Source organism: Scyliorhinus canicula, chromosome 20, assembly GCF_902713615.1.
Source record: "Scyliorhinus canicula chromosome 20, sScyCan1.1, whole genome shotgun sequence".
Taxonomy (NCBI): domain Eukaryota; kingdom Metazoa; phylum Chordata; class Chondrichthyes; order Carcharhiniformes; family Scyliorhinidae; genus Scyliorhinus; species Scyliorhinus canicula.
In genome coordinates this window covers 81,930,419-81,944,092 of record NC_052165.1, presented here as the reverse complement: position 1 = coordinate 81,944,092, position 13,674 = coordinate 81,930,419, and the positions used below count along the sequence as shown (strand labels likewise).

The following is a 13,674-nucleotide window of genomic DNA, read 5'->3' as shown; positions in this document are numbered from 1 at the left end:
GATGATTTGCGCCATCAACTCATTTAGCTTATTCCAAATACTACGAGCATTCAGGTAAAGAATGTTGGCTTTTATACCTCCGTTTTGAATCTTAACACCCATCAGTAACCTCTCCCAAGTTATTTTTCCTTTTAACTTTTCTCCTACTTTTCCTTATTGTTGAACCCATATCCTCATGTAATAACCTGTTGCTTTGCTTTCCATTTATGTTTTTGCTTCCAGTTTTATTCCTTTTAGTATTACTGGGCCTATTCACTGAGCTCCCCTCAGTCACTGTACCTTGTACTGTGGCCCTTTTTGATTTGACTATGGCTTCTCTGCCTTGCTGATTTTTGTTTCTGTCCCTGTTTTCCTTCCCTCCGACTTCCTCCATTGGTTCCCATCCCCCTGCCACATTAGTTTAAACCCTCCCCAACAGCCCGTACTGTCTGTTTCTGCTCAAATTAATTTCCTCCTGGGTCAGTGGTAGTCGATTCCTGAATTTGGGGATTTCCCTAATGCGAGTGGTTGATTTCACTCCCTGGGCAGTCTTTTCCCTGCCTCATTTAGAGGTGTATTAAATGGTTGTCTCCTCACTTCCTTGGATCTGGTGTGATTTCAGGGGCCAGTCTGGCAGATGCGCTGATGGATAACTCTCAAGAAGGAATATTACTGACCGAGGGCGAGCTGAAGGAGATTCTACTGCAGGTTTCAATGGGGCTCAAGTACATTCACAGCTCCAGTCTAGTTCACATGGATATAAAGCCAAGTGAGTATTGGGGTTCAGTGTGGACTGGAGGGAGAGGACTGAAGCATCAGGGTGATTGATGCCTATGCCTGTTTATATGGAGTTCAATCAACAAACTGCTTCCCAATTTGAGAGACTGATCCAGCTCCATATAAGAGTCTCCAATCGTTTCACTACTGACTTCACTCTTTTAAATTGGGCATGCAAGGGGCTTTTCACAGTGACTTCATTGCAGTGTTAATGGAAGCCTACTTGTGACAGTAAAGGTTATTTATTTAACTACTGTACAATCGGAAGTATTAATCATGTACTGGTCACTCAAACATGGACCCATTGAGGTGTCGTTCCCTTGGTCTGTTCGGCTCACCATGAGCTAATGTAGAGTGTGAAGTGTTAATCTTGTTCTAGTCACTCAATGCAGATAACTGTAGAGGCTTCTTCTCTTTTCGGAGATACGAGTTGAAGGTTGTTGGACACTGGGTGAGATGAGGAAAATTCAATGCTGTTTCATTTGGATGCCTCCCATTGCTTGGCAACAAAATGACTGGCTCCCCAATGCTAAGTTTAGCTCTCTCGCTCCCCCATAGTGATCCAGCTTCACAGCGCCAGTGTCCCAGGTTCGATTCCCTGCTGGATCACTGCAGATGGTTTATCCAATAATGTTAATATTTGTTGCTGGTGTCCTTTAGGTAACATCTTCATCTGTCAAAGAGTGACGCCCGATGCAACTGGCTGTGTGGAAGAAGACAGCGATGCTGATGAGGAAGGAGCCTTGACCACCAATGTACTGTACAAAATTGGTAAATGTATTTTACATAGCGGTGGAGAGTTGGTGATGTGTTTTGGCTTCCCACGGCATCAAAAACAGGAAGGCAGACTATTAGCTGACTACAAACCTAGGGGGAATGTGCAACCAAACCAGGGTGCCCTTGTACACCAGTTACTGAAGGTAGGCATCCAGGTCGGTTAGCATTGTGGCTTCACAGCGCCAGGGTCCCAGGTTCGATTCCCAGCTGGATCACTGTGCGCAATCTGCACGTTCTCCCCATGTCTGCGTGGCTTGCCTCCGGGTGCTCCAGTTTCCTCCCACGGGGGGGTGGGGAGGTTCCAGAACTGGAGGTCACAGTTTAAAAGATACGGGGTAATCTATTTAGGATGAGGAGGAATTTCTTCATCCAGAGAGTGGTCGGCCTATGGAATTCATTACCACAGGAAGTCACTGAGGCCAAAACATTGTTTTCAAGAAACAGTCAGGTACAGCACTTGGGGCAAAGGGGATTTAGGATAGGGAGGGGGGGGGAAAGCGGGCACCAGTTACTGAGTTGGGTGATCAGCCATGGTAATGAATGGCAAAGCAGGCTCGAAGGGACGAATGGTCTACTTCCTATTTTCTATGTTTCTTGTGACCTGTTTAGCTGAATATCTGCCCTTGGAACCAGTTAAGTGGGCAAGGGAATCTTGGGTTGTGGTCTCCCTGTGAAGAGGAATTTATGGCAGGAACCTTGCTTTGAGATGAGACTTTCTAAAAGTTGAAATCCTGCTGTCTTTAGTTTTCCTTTATGTCCTGCCTCTTCCCCATTGTAATTGCACACCTTGGTTGGCCAATAGTTTGGATGCTAATACACTCCATCTTGATCTCACTTGTTACTCAGCAGGAGGTTGTATAAAGTAGCTTTGATTTTTGATCTAGCCAATGACCTTGTGCTCACTGAAATGTCTCTGCCTGCCAGGTGACCTTGGCCATGTGACCTCCATCTGCAATCCACAAGTGGAGGAGGGGGACAGCCGCTTCTTGGCGAATGAGGTCTTGCAGGAAGTAAGTCCGTCTGTTGGAAAATTAGGGCAAAGTGCAGCCTCCCCTCACTGGGGTGTAGAATGAGCTGGTGTTGAGAAATGTGAAGCTCCCTCTCCAGGTGGGGACCTTTCCCTGTTCCTGTTGTTGGCATTTTCTGGAATGTCATGGCTGAGTGTGCCTGGCCTTCACAGACAGAGGGATCCCCAGGATCAATCCCTTGTCTTGTGCTGCTCGGTATAACATTCCAAAAATATTCTTGTGCACAGAAGATCTTGGGTCAAATAACTTAAAACTTGTTTAAACAGTTCCTGATTAGAATTGGTTTTAGATGGTCTTTGTATCCATTTAATGGGATGTAGGTACAACTGGCTAGGGCAACATTTATTTCCCATCCTGAGCTGCTGTCTTTAACCAGTGCTGTTGGGGAGGGAGCTCCAGGATTTTGACCCGATGATCTGTTTCCAAGTAGGGAAAACGTCTAGGTGTTAGCGTTCCCACGTGTCTGCTAACCTCGTCCTTCTAGATGGTAGCCATGATGTGGAGATGCCGACGTTGGACTGGGGTAGGCACAGTAAGAAGTCTTACAACACCAGGTTAAAGTCCAACAGCTGCGCTCCGAAAGAGTAATTCCAGACAAACCTGTTGGACTTTAACCTGATGTTGTAAGACTTCTTCTAGATGGTAGCACTTGTCGGTTTGGAAGGTGCTGCCCAAGGAAAATTGATTCACCTGAGGAAGGAGCAGTGCTCCGAAAGCTAGTGTTTGAAACAAACATGTCGGACTTTAACCTGGTATTGTGAGACTTCTTACAAGGAAAATTGGTGAATGTTGGTATTAACCAGCTTGCAATCAATTTATTTTGCCTCTACCATAAACTATTTCAGAACCTAGAATTTGAGTGCATTATTACCAGTCTTTACAAAACCAAGTCTAAATCCCTGTGAAGTGATTAAATGTGACAGTGGTTGCTGTTTTCATAACCTCTATCATCTCCCATTCTGCTAATGTCCATTATTCATCATACAACATGGTAGCACAAGTGATTAGCACTGTGGCTTCACAGCGCCAGGGTCCCAGGTTCGATTCCCTGCTGGGTCACTGTCTGTGTGGAGTTTGCATGTTCTCCCCCGTGTCTGTGTGGGTTTCCTCCGGTTTCCTCTCGCAGTCCACGTGATTTTCCCACCCTGCTGAAACCAGCGTCGCACGAATCTCACCAGGCTGCTCGGAGAATCGCTGCAAGTGGCGATTCTCCGGCCCAGATGGGCCGAGCGGCCGCTCCGACATGACAGGGTCCTGCCGGTGCCGTCCACTCCTGGTCGCTGCCGATGGGAACTGGGAACGCTGGGGGGGGGGGGGGGGGGGGGTGGCAACGAAGGGGTCTGGCCCTATGGGGGCCAGAATAGGTCTTGCCCGGGCCCTGTTTGCGCTGTTGTGAAATGTGGCGACGTTCACGACGGCACAGACACTTGGCCCGCGGAGCGGAGAATCGCCCCCATGTTCTATGTTCTAACCAATAATAATAAGGGAATTTGGTTTATCTTATGTGGTTGTTTGAAGAAGTTGTTTAAATTACACAATCCTCCCAATAATTGAAGGGTATATCCTGACTGGACATTTATTTAGAAACAAAACGATAGCACAGATCAGCATTTCCAGAGGAACAAGTTTCAAATAAGCAAATATTAATTTAAAATGTGAAGTCTGTTTTGCTCGACTTGGTCTTGCTTCCTGGTGTCTGAATCCCAAAACTGGAAATTTGGAGAGAAAATGCAGGCTCTATCACTCGGTGCTGGGCTGAGGGAGGGCTGCCCCGCCAGGCTGGGCTGGGCTGAGGGAGGGCTGCCCCGCCTGGCTGGGCTGCCCCGCCTGGGCTGGGCTGGGCTGAGGGAGGGCTGCCCCGCCTGGGCTGGGCTGAGGGAGGGCTGCCCCGCCTGGGCTGGGCTGAGGGAGGGCTGCCCCGCCTGGGCTGGGCTGAGGGAGGGCTGCCCCGCCTGGGCTGGGCTGGGCTGAGGGAGGGCTGCCCCGCCTGGGCTGGGCTGGGCTGAGGCAGGGCTGCCCCGCCTGGGCTGGGCTGGGCTGAGGCAGGGCTGCCCCGCCTGGGCTGGGCTGGGCTGAGGGAGGGCTGCCCCGCCTGGGCTGGGCTGGGCTGAGGGAGGGCTGCCCCGCCTGGGCTGGGCTGGGCTGAGGGAGGGCTGCCCCGCCTGGGCTGGGCTGGGCTGAGGGAGGGCTGCCCCGGGCCGGGCTGGGCTGGGCTGAGGGAGGGCTGCCCCGCCTGGGCTGGGCTGGGCTGAGGGATGGCTGCCCCGCCAGGCTGGGCTGGGCTGAGGGAGGGCTGCCCCGCCTGGCTGGGCTGCCCCGCCTGGGCTGGGCTGGGCTGAGGGAGGGCTGCCCCGCCTGGGCTGGGCTGAGGGAGGGCTGCCCCGCCTGGGCTGGGCTGGGCTGAGGGAGGGCTGCCCCGCCTGGGCTGGGCTGGGCTGAGGGAGGGCTGCCCCGCCTGGGCTGGGCTGGGCTGAGGGAGGGCTGCCCCGCCTGGGCTGGGCTGGGCTGAGGCAGGGCTGCCCCGCCTGGGCTGGGCTGGGCTGAGGGAGGGCTGCCCCGCCTGGGCTGGGCTGGGCTGAGGGAGGGCTGCCCCGCCTGGGCTGGGCTGGGCTGAGGGAGGGCTGCCCCGCCTGGGCTGGGCTGGGCTGAGGGAGGGCTGCCCCGCCTGGGCTGGGCTGGGCTGAGGGAGGGCTGCCCCGCCTGGGCTGGGCTGGGCTGAGGGAGGGCTGCCCCGGGCCGGGCTGGGCTGGGCTGAGGGAGGGCTGCCCCGCCTGGGCTGGGCTGGGCTGAGGGAGGGCTGCCCCGGGCCGGGCTGGGCTGGGCTGAGGGAGGGCTGCCCCGGGCCGGGCTGGGCTGGGCTGAGGGAGGGCTGCCCCGCCTGGCCTGGGCTGGGCTGGGCTGAGGGAGGGCTGCCCCGCCTGGCCTGGGCTGGGCTGGGCTGAGGGAGGGCTGCCCCGCCTGGCCTGGGCTGGGCTGGGCTGAGGGAGGGCTGCCCCGCCTGGCCTGGGCTGGGCTGGGCTGAGGGAGGGCTGCCCCGCCTGGCCTGGGCTGGGCTGGGCTGAGGGAGGGCTGCCCCGCCTGGCCTGGGCTGGGCTGGGCTGAGGGAGGGCTGCCCCGCCTGGCCTGGGCTGGGCTGGGCTGAGGGAGGGCTGCCCCGCCTGGCCTGGGCTGGGCTGGGCTGAGGGAGGGCTGCCCCGCCTGGCCTGGGCTGGGCTGGGCTGAGGGAGGGCTGCCCCGCCTGGCCTGGGCTGGGCTGGGCTGAGGGAGGGCTGCCCCGCCTGGCCTGGGCTGGGCTGGGCTGAGGGAGGGCTGCCCCGCCTGGCCTGGGCTGGGCTGGGCTGAGGGAGGGCTGCCCCGCCTGGCCTGGGCTGGGCTGGGCTGAGGGAGGGCTGCCCCGCCTGGCCTGGGCTGGGCTGGGCTGGGGGAGGGCTGCCCCGCCTGGCCTGGGCTGGGCTGGGCTGAGGGAGGGCTGCCCCGCCTGGCCTGGGCTGGGCTGGGCTGAGGGAGGGCTGCCCCGCCTGGGCTGGGCTGAGGGAGGGCTGCCCCGCCTGGCCTGGGCTGGGCTGGGCTGAGGGAGGGCTGCCCCGCCTGGGCTGGGCTGGGCTGGGCTGAGGGAGGGCTGCCCCGCCTGGGCTGGGCTGGGCTGGGCTGAGGGAGGGCTGCCCCGCCTGGCCTGGGCTGGGCTGGGCTGGGCTGAGGGAGGGCTGCCCCGCCTGGCCTGGGCTGGGCTGGGCTGGGCTGAGGGAGGGCTGCCCCGCCTGGCCTGGGCTGGGCTGGGCTGGGCTGAGGGAGGGCTGCCCCGCCTGGCCTGGGCTGGGCTGGGCTGAGGGAGGGCAGCCCCGCCTGGGCTGGGCTGGGCTGGGCTGAGGGAGGGCTGCCCCGCCTGGCCTGGGCTGGGCTGGGCTGGGCTGAGGGAGGGCTGCCCCGCCTGGCCTGGGCTGGGCTGAGGGAGGGCTGCCCCGCCTGGCCTGGCCTGGGCTGGGCTGAGGGAGGGCTGCCCCGGGCCGGGCTGGGCTGGTCTGAGGGAGGGCTGCCCCGGGCCGGGCTGGGCTGGTCTGAGGGAGGGCTGGCCCGGGCCGGGCTGGGCTGGGCTGGGGGAGGGCTGGGCTGGGGGAGGGCTGGCCCGGGCCGGGCTGGGCCGGGGGGAGGGCTGCCCCGCCGGGCGGGGCTGGGCCGGGGGGAGGGCTGCCCCGCCGGGCGGGGCTGGGCCGGGGGGAGGGCTGCCCCGCCGGGTTGGGTTGGGCTGGGCTGGGCTGAGGGAGGGCTGCCCCGTCTGGCTGGGCTGAGGGAGGGCTTCCCCGTCTGGCTGGCTCAAACCAACATCCATATTTGCAAAGGGTGATCTGGCCATTGTCTCCTTGAGATGTTGCTGTGCTTTCTAGAACAGCAAGTTTTACAGCTAATTTATCTGGAGGTTATTGCAATTCTTGTCGCCTTGACCTTTATCTGAACAAAGTCATTATTTGCAAGAATGTGACCAGTGCATTCTGATCCCTCAGGACTATTCCAACTTGCCCAAAGCTGATATCTTTGCACTGGGTCTCACTATGGCACTGGCTGCAGGAGCAGAGGAACTGCCTCAGAATGATTTAGCTTGGCATTACATCAGGAAGGGTAACTTTCCCACAATTCCTCAGCAGCTGTCTGATGACTTTTTCAACCTGTTGGAAGTAAGTGAATAATTCAATTTATGATTTTTTTAGGATGGTGGATTTTAATGTGGGCCCCGGGTTGGCTCGTCATGGCGGGTCATGTACGTTAGTTAGCATGCCCAGATCTAAACCCAATGCTGAATGAGTTCTACCTCTGCTACCAAAGAATTTGTGGTGTCTGCCATGACTCAACTACTCGTGCACTCTCCTCTGCATCACCAGGGCAGCAAGGTAGCATTGTGGATAGCACAATCGCTTCACAGCTCCAGGGTCCCAGGTTCGATTCTGGCTTGGGTCGCTATCTGTGCGGAGTCTGCACATCCTCCCCGTGTCTGCGTGGGTTTCCTCCGGGTGCTCCGGTTTCCTCCCACAGTCCAAAGATGTGCGGGTTAGGTGGATTGGCCGTGATAAATTGCCCTTTGTGTCCAAAATTGCCCTTGGTGTTGGGTGGGGTTACTGAGTTATGATGATAGCGTGGAGGTGTTGACCTTGGGTAGGGTGCTCTTTCCAAGAGCTGGTTCAGACTCGATGGGCAGAATGGCCTCCTTCTGCACTATAAATTCTGTAAATCTGTAATTTCCACTCCAGGGTTAGAGTACAAAATGCTGACACTCCACCGTGCAGCACTGAGGGAATGCTGCACTCGTGGAGGTGCCATTTTCTTTCAGTAAAGAAACTAAACCAAGGACCCTCGGTCTGCTTGGACCTGTGTGGAAGATGTCATGGCACTAAGAGGAGCGAGGGAGTTACACTCGTGTCCTGGCCAATGTTTATCCTTCAATCGACATCATAAAATCAGATTATCATCACGTTGCTATTTGACAGCTGTTAGTGTGGATTGGTTGCTTTTTTTTCTACATCAATTGAGTCCTTCAATGACTGTGAAGCACTTGAGACTCTGTGTATTGAGGGGAGAAAAAAAGTTTGTTTTTATCTCCGCCTTGGCTGCTGAGTAATGTTCGGTTAGGATGCTGGAGCTAATGGTAAAATCACTTGCACAAGAGAATCGGAGGACACTGCTGTGGAAGCCTGGTCTGGGTTTTAATGTTTTAGAACATAGAACATAGAACATTACAGTGCAGTACAGGCCCTTCGGCCCTCGATGTTGCGCCGTCCTGTGAAACCCCTCTAAAGTCCCTCTACACTATTCCCTTATCGTCCATATGTCTATCCAATGACCGTTTGAATGCGTTTAGTGTTGGCGAGTCCACTACTGTTGCAGGCAGGGCATTCCACGCCCTTACTACTCTCTGAATAAAGGACCTACCTCTGACCTCTGTCCTATATCTATCTCCCCTCAATTTAAAGCTATGTCCCCTCGTGCTGGACATCACCATCCGAGGAAAAAGGCTCTCGATGTCCACCCTATATAATCCTCTTATCATCTTGTATGCCTCAATTAAGCCCCCTCTTGACCACATTCTCTCTAACGAAAACAGCCTCAAGTCCTTCAGCCTTTCCTCATATGATCTTCCCTCCATACCAGGCAACATTCTTGTAAATCTCCTCTGTACCCTTTCCAATGCTTCCACATCCTTCCTATAATGCGGCGACCAGAACTGCACGCAATACTCCAAATGCGGCCGCACCAGAGTTTTGTGCAACTGCAACATGACCTCATGGCTCCGAAACTCAATTCCTCTACCAATAAAAGCTAACACACCATACGCCTTCTTAACAACCCTCTCAACCTGGGTGGCAACTTTCAGGGATCTATGGACATGGACACCGAGATCTCGCTGCTCATCCACACTACCAAGAATCTTACCATTAGCCCAGTACTCTGTCTTCCTGTTATTCATTCCATAATGAATCACCTCACACTTTTCTGCATTAAACTCCATTTGCCACCTGTCAGCCCAGCTCTGCAATGTCCCTCTGTAACCTGCAACATCCTTCCGCACTGTCCACAACTGTTTACCTGCCTGTTATGGCCAACACAACCCTGTTTGTGCCCCACAGCTCCAGCACCAATTCCCCTCAAATCCTGGAACTCCCTGACTTTTAAAAAGGGACACCCTCAGTTGAAATGCTAGTTGGTCTGACGTCAGGAACCCCCATCCCAGTGAGGTGCGCAGCCAACCAGTTGCTTTAAATTCCTGGGCCTTAACTAAATCAGTATGAAGATGTGCAGGTTAGGTGGATTGGCCATGCTAAATTGCCCTTGGGCTAGATGGTGTTGCTGGGTTCTGGGGATGCGGTGGAGGTGTGGGCTTAAGTAGGGTGCTCTTTCCAAGAGCTGGTGCAGACTCGATGGGCTGAATGGCCTCCTGCACTGTTAAATTCTATAATAAATCTCTACGCTGATTGGTGGTGATCACTCTGGAATGTACCTTGCTTTGTAAGATGTTTGCTTTCAGTTCCGTTGTTGATTGAGCAGCTAGAGGGCCAGAGCTCTGATTTCTCATAGAACCATAGAATTTACAGTGCAGAAGGAGGTAATTCGGCCCATCGAGTCGCACCTGCTCTTGGAAAGTGCACCCTACTAAAGCTGCGCCTTCACCCAGTAGTCCCACCTAACCTTTTGGACACGAAGGGGCAATTTATCATGGCCAATCCACCTAACCTGCACATCTTTGGACTGTGGGAGGAAACCCACACAGACCTGGGGTGAAAGTGCAAACACCACACAGTCACCCGAGCCTGAATTGAATCCTGGACCCTGGAGCTGTAAGGCACAGTTAAACAACTAGGAAGGCTAATGATGTTGACTTTTTTTGCAAGAGGTTAGGATATTGCTGAAATTGTACAGGCCTTGGATGAAATCACACATTTGAGCACAGCTTTGACCTTCTCCTGGGAAGAAGAGATCTGCCATTGAGTGGGCGCAGTAGATGGTCACTAGATTAATTCCCGGGATGAGCTTGGGGTGGGGGATGGGGAGGGTATGAGGTGATTGAGTCAAATGGGCCAGTATTCTTTGGAGACATATAATTAACAGGGTAGAGGCTGGGAGAATGTTGCCATGGCTGGGGATCAGTGACCCAAATGGCCAAACACTTATCCTGAAACCAAGATCAGGAAAAGCCTCATTTGAAGTTATGAACTCTCTACCTCCGAGCGATTGTGGATGTTTCAACTTCAACTATAATTGAAGCTGACACCAAGAGATCGTTGGTACTCTGAAATGAGGGCAGAGCAAGCTCAAAGAGTCGCTTACAGCCTACCTGTGCTATTTAATGCACACAAGACTGAACCTGTCTTCAATGGATATTATCCAGTGTTTAATGCTGTGAAATTCTAACTGCTAGTTAACCTTGTCAATTCAATAAGTTGCATTACTGAGTCTCCTACTTTGTGGAATGCACCATTTTTTATTTGAATAGAAATATTAGTTGAGCTCATCAGGCGCGTCTCACTGTTTACAATGGCTGTGTTCTTGTGCTCCAGCTCATGGTTCACCCGGATCCTGTCGAGAGACCATCGTCGGCTGGGCTGACGAGACATCCTGTCCTTCGCAGGAATTCCAAGAAGTTGGCCTCGCAGCTCCGGAAAGAGCTCAACGTGGAACGTTTCAGGACAGCAATGTTGGAAAGGTATGGGGAACAAACCTGGTTAACTTTAAAAACTAGAAATCTGGAAAATGTCAGCCGGCCTGGCGACATCTGTAGAGTGTTGTGGGTTTTTTGAGTTAATTATAACTGTTCCAAGCTCCAGTTTGATGGGATTGGTTTGATTGTGGTATTTGAAATAACAGCCCTTCATATTGACTCGAGTACCCACTTGAGCTGGTGGTCCTCGGGGCTATTACAATGTTCCTTGGTGCTGTTACCCAGCTGACTGTACTTTGCACATGACCTCCAAAGCTAGAGAATCCTTTTTTTGCCTCGGTGTGAGTACCCGGAGTTGAACTGACAGGTTTGTGTGGCCATTTCAGAGGGAGCAGTTAGTCAACCACATTGCTGTGGGTCTGGAGTCACATGTAGGCCAGACCAGGTACGGGTGGAAGATTTCCTTCTCTAAAGGACATTATGATGGACTTTGGTGACAATTTCAGTCACCATCATGGAGACTAATTTTATATTCCAGATTTTTTTTTTTTTAACAAACCATTTTTAATGAGGTATTTTTGGCATAACAAGTACAAAGAACAGTAATAAAAAAAATTTAAAAAAACAGCCACTGACATCTGTCCCTCCAAGGCCCACCTATTTAACCCCCTACTCTATACGATCCTAATATCCCCCCCTGCTGATGATTAATTCTCTGCAAAGAAGTTAATGAATGGTTGCCACCTCCGGGTGAATCCTGACACCGACCCTCTCCAGGCGAACTTTATCTTTTCCAGGCTGAGAAAGCTTGCCATGTCGGTTAACCAGGCCTCTGACTTTGGAAGCCTAGGCTCCCTCCGAGCCAGTAGTATCCGTCGCTGGGCTACCAAGGAGGAAAAGACCAGAACATCTGCCTCTCCCTCCTCCTGAACACCTGGGTCCTCCAACATCCCATGTTCCAGATTTATTAATGGAATTTAAATTCCACCAGCTGTTGTGGTGGGATTTTAAGCTGTTCCCAGGGCATTAGTCTGAACCTCAGGATTACTAGTTCAGTGATATAACTACCATCTCCACCCCACTTCCCCCATATCTAACCTCTGAATGATGTGGAGGAACAAACAACTGACATAGTACGGGGTGATTTTAGAAGAACTGACTTGAGACAAATGAACTCTTTCTTGCCTCCATTTTGACTTGCACGATATGGTACTTGGGGATTGCTTCTCCCTTCAACTTCTGCACTTCTCCCACATGTTTAGGGAGTTGATGAAGGCCAAACTCTCTCAGGGCTTCACACAGTCGGATCCTAAATCCCTGCATCCAGTCAAGAAGCCAATCCTTCCAGAGAAGAGGAGCCAAAGGCTAGTGGGAGGTGGAAGCAGCCGGTCGATGAGCTTCAACTGCGTTGGGTACTGAGGGCCATCCAATTGGAGACTGACAGTGTGATGATTGATAGCTTGGCCAGCCTTCAATAGGGCAACAGCTTCTACTTGAATCAATCTACCTACAGTGGAATGAAGACTTTATATTTGTATGTAAACCGGAAGTTTGACTAGTTTTGTTAAACCTGGAGTTTTTAAATGTAAATTTTGATCACCTCCACTATCATGTTTGGCCCTTCTCTTGATAACTGTACACAAGTGTGTAATGGCAGCTTTTTTGCCTAGAGTATTCGTTATTCTCTACAACATGGTTGAGTTTTTAAATCTTTATTTTTCATCACTCAAAAGAGCTGGCACTCTCCTTTTAGATATAGACCATCAAATAGTTACAGATACTTGGAATGGTTTTAAAAATCCCTCCTGTTAACAGTGATACTACCTGTCTTTAGACTCCAGGAACACTCTTGATGGGGTCTTGAAGCATCAAGTGTTTGCAATTAGTCTGTGTGTGTATGTATGTGTTTGCTAAAGATGTCAGAGCAGACTTATTCCTTCAGTGGGTTTGATTCTAAGCTTACTCCTTTGTTATGATGTGGAGATGCCAGTGTTGGACTGGGGTGAGCACAGTAAGAAGTCTTACAACACCATGTTAAAAGTCCAACATATTTATTTCAAACACTAGCTTTGGGAGCACTGCTCCTTCCTCACCTAGTGTTTGAAACAAACACGTTGGACTTTAACCTGGTGTTGTAAGACTTCCTACTGTCCTTCGCTATGGTTATGAGATGTTCCAGCCCCTGAATGCGTTGGGAGTGAGCCTTTTACCAAGATGGATAGCAAGTCTGATCTCAATTATTCAGGGGGAAGCAGAATCTTTTATTCACTGGTATGTATTTAAAAGGGAAATGTCTCAATTACTGTATAAATGGTGACTAAATGGCCTTGCTTTTATCTACTTTTATTTAATTTTAATGGATAATTGAGTTCTGTGGAGAATTCAACTGTAATTAAAGTTTTAATTTTTGTTTTCCTGCCTTGTGCTTCTGTCATTGACATCTGAGTTGGAAGAGTTTGTGGTTCAGCTAGTGTCATGTAGCATGAGTGAGCATTGACTCCAGGCACCTTGTTCAAAACTGCTGCTATTTGTCTGACATGCAGCCAATGTTGGGTCAGTGCCCCAGGAACAAGTCTGGCGGCCAGCTCTGACTGTGATAGAAATGCAAGTTTTGACTTTATTGCATTTTATTGAATACTGGGATTTTCCCCATTACTCCCAGTAACAAATTTACATTTTTTAACCAGGATCCCAGAAGGCCTCAAGTGTTTGGGGAATGGGAGAAGTAGGTTCCAGATGATATTTTGAGGTTGGATTTCATGTTCATCGGTAGCATTGTGGATAGCACAATGGCTTCACAGCTCCAGGGTCCCAGGTTCGATTCCAGCTTGGGTCACTGTCTGTGTGGAGTCTGCACGTCCTCCCCGTGTGTGCGTGGGTTTCCTCCGGGTGCTCCGGTTTCCTCCCACAGTCCAAAGATGTGCAGGTTAGGTGGATTGGCCATGATAAAATTGCCCTTAGGGTCCAAAA

The 13,674-nt window shown here is 52.4% G+C and overlaps 1 protein-coding gene across 1 annotated transcript in view; it reads left to right on the top strand.

Annotated features, from left to right (window-relative positions):
• LOC119954971 (wee1-like protein kinase 2-A) overlaps positions 1-13,116 on the top strand; it is a 42,687-nt gene extending 29,571 nt beyond the window's left edge. The window contains 6 exon segments of the mRNA XM_038780735.1: positions 602-748; positions 1,417-1,527; positions 2,458-2,543; positions 7,061-7,231; positions 10,604-10,749; positions 11,967-13,116. Of these exon segments, the coding sequence (XP_038636663.1) occupies positions 602-748; positions 1,417-1,527; positions 2,458-2,543; positions 7,061-7,231; positions 10,604-10,749; positions 11,967-12,123 (818 nt within the window). The 3' untranslated portion in view covers positions 12,124-13,116.
• The last annotated feature ends 558 nt before the right edge of the window (positions 13,117-13,674 follow it).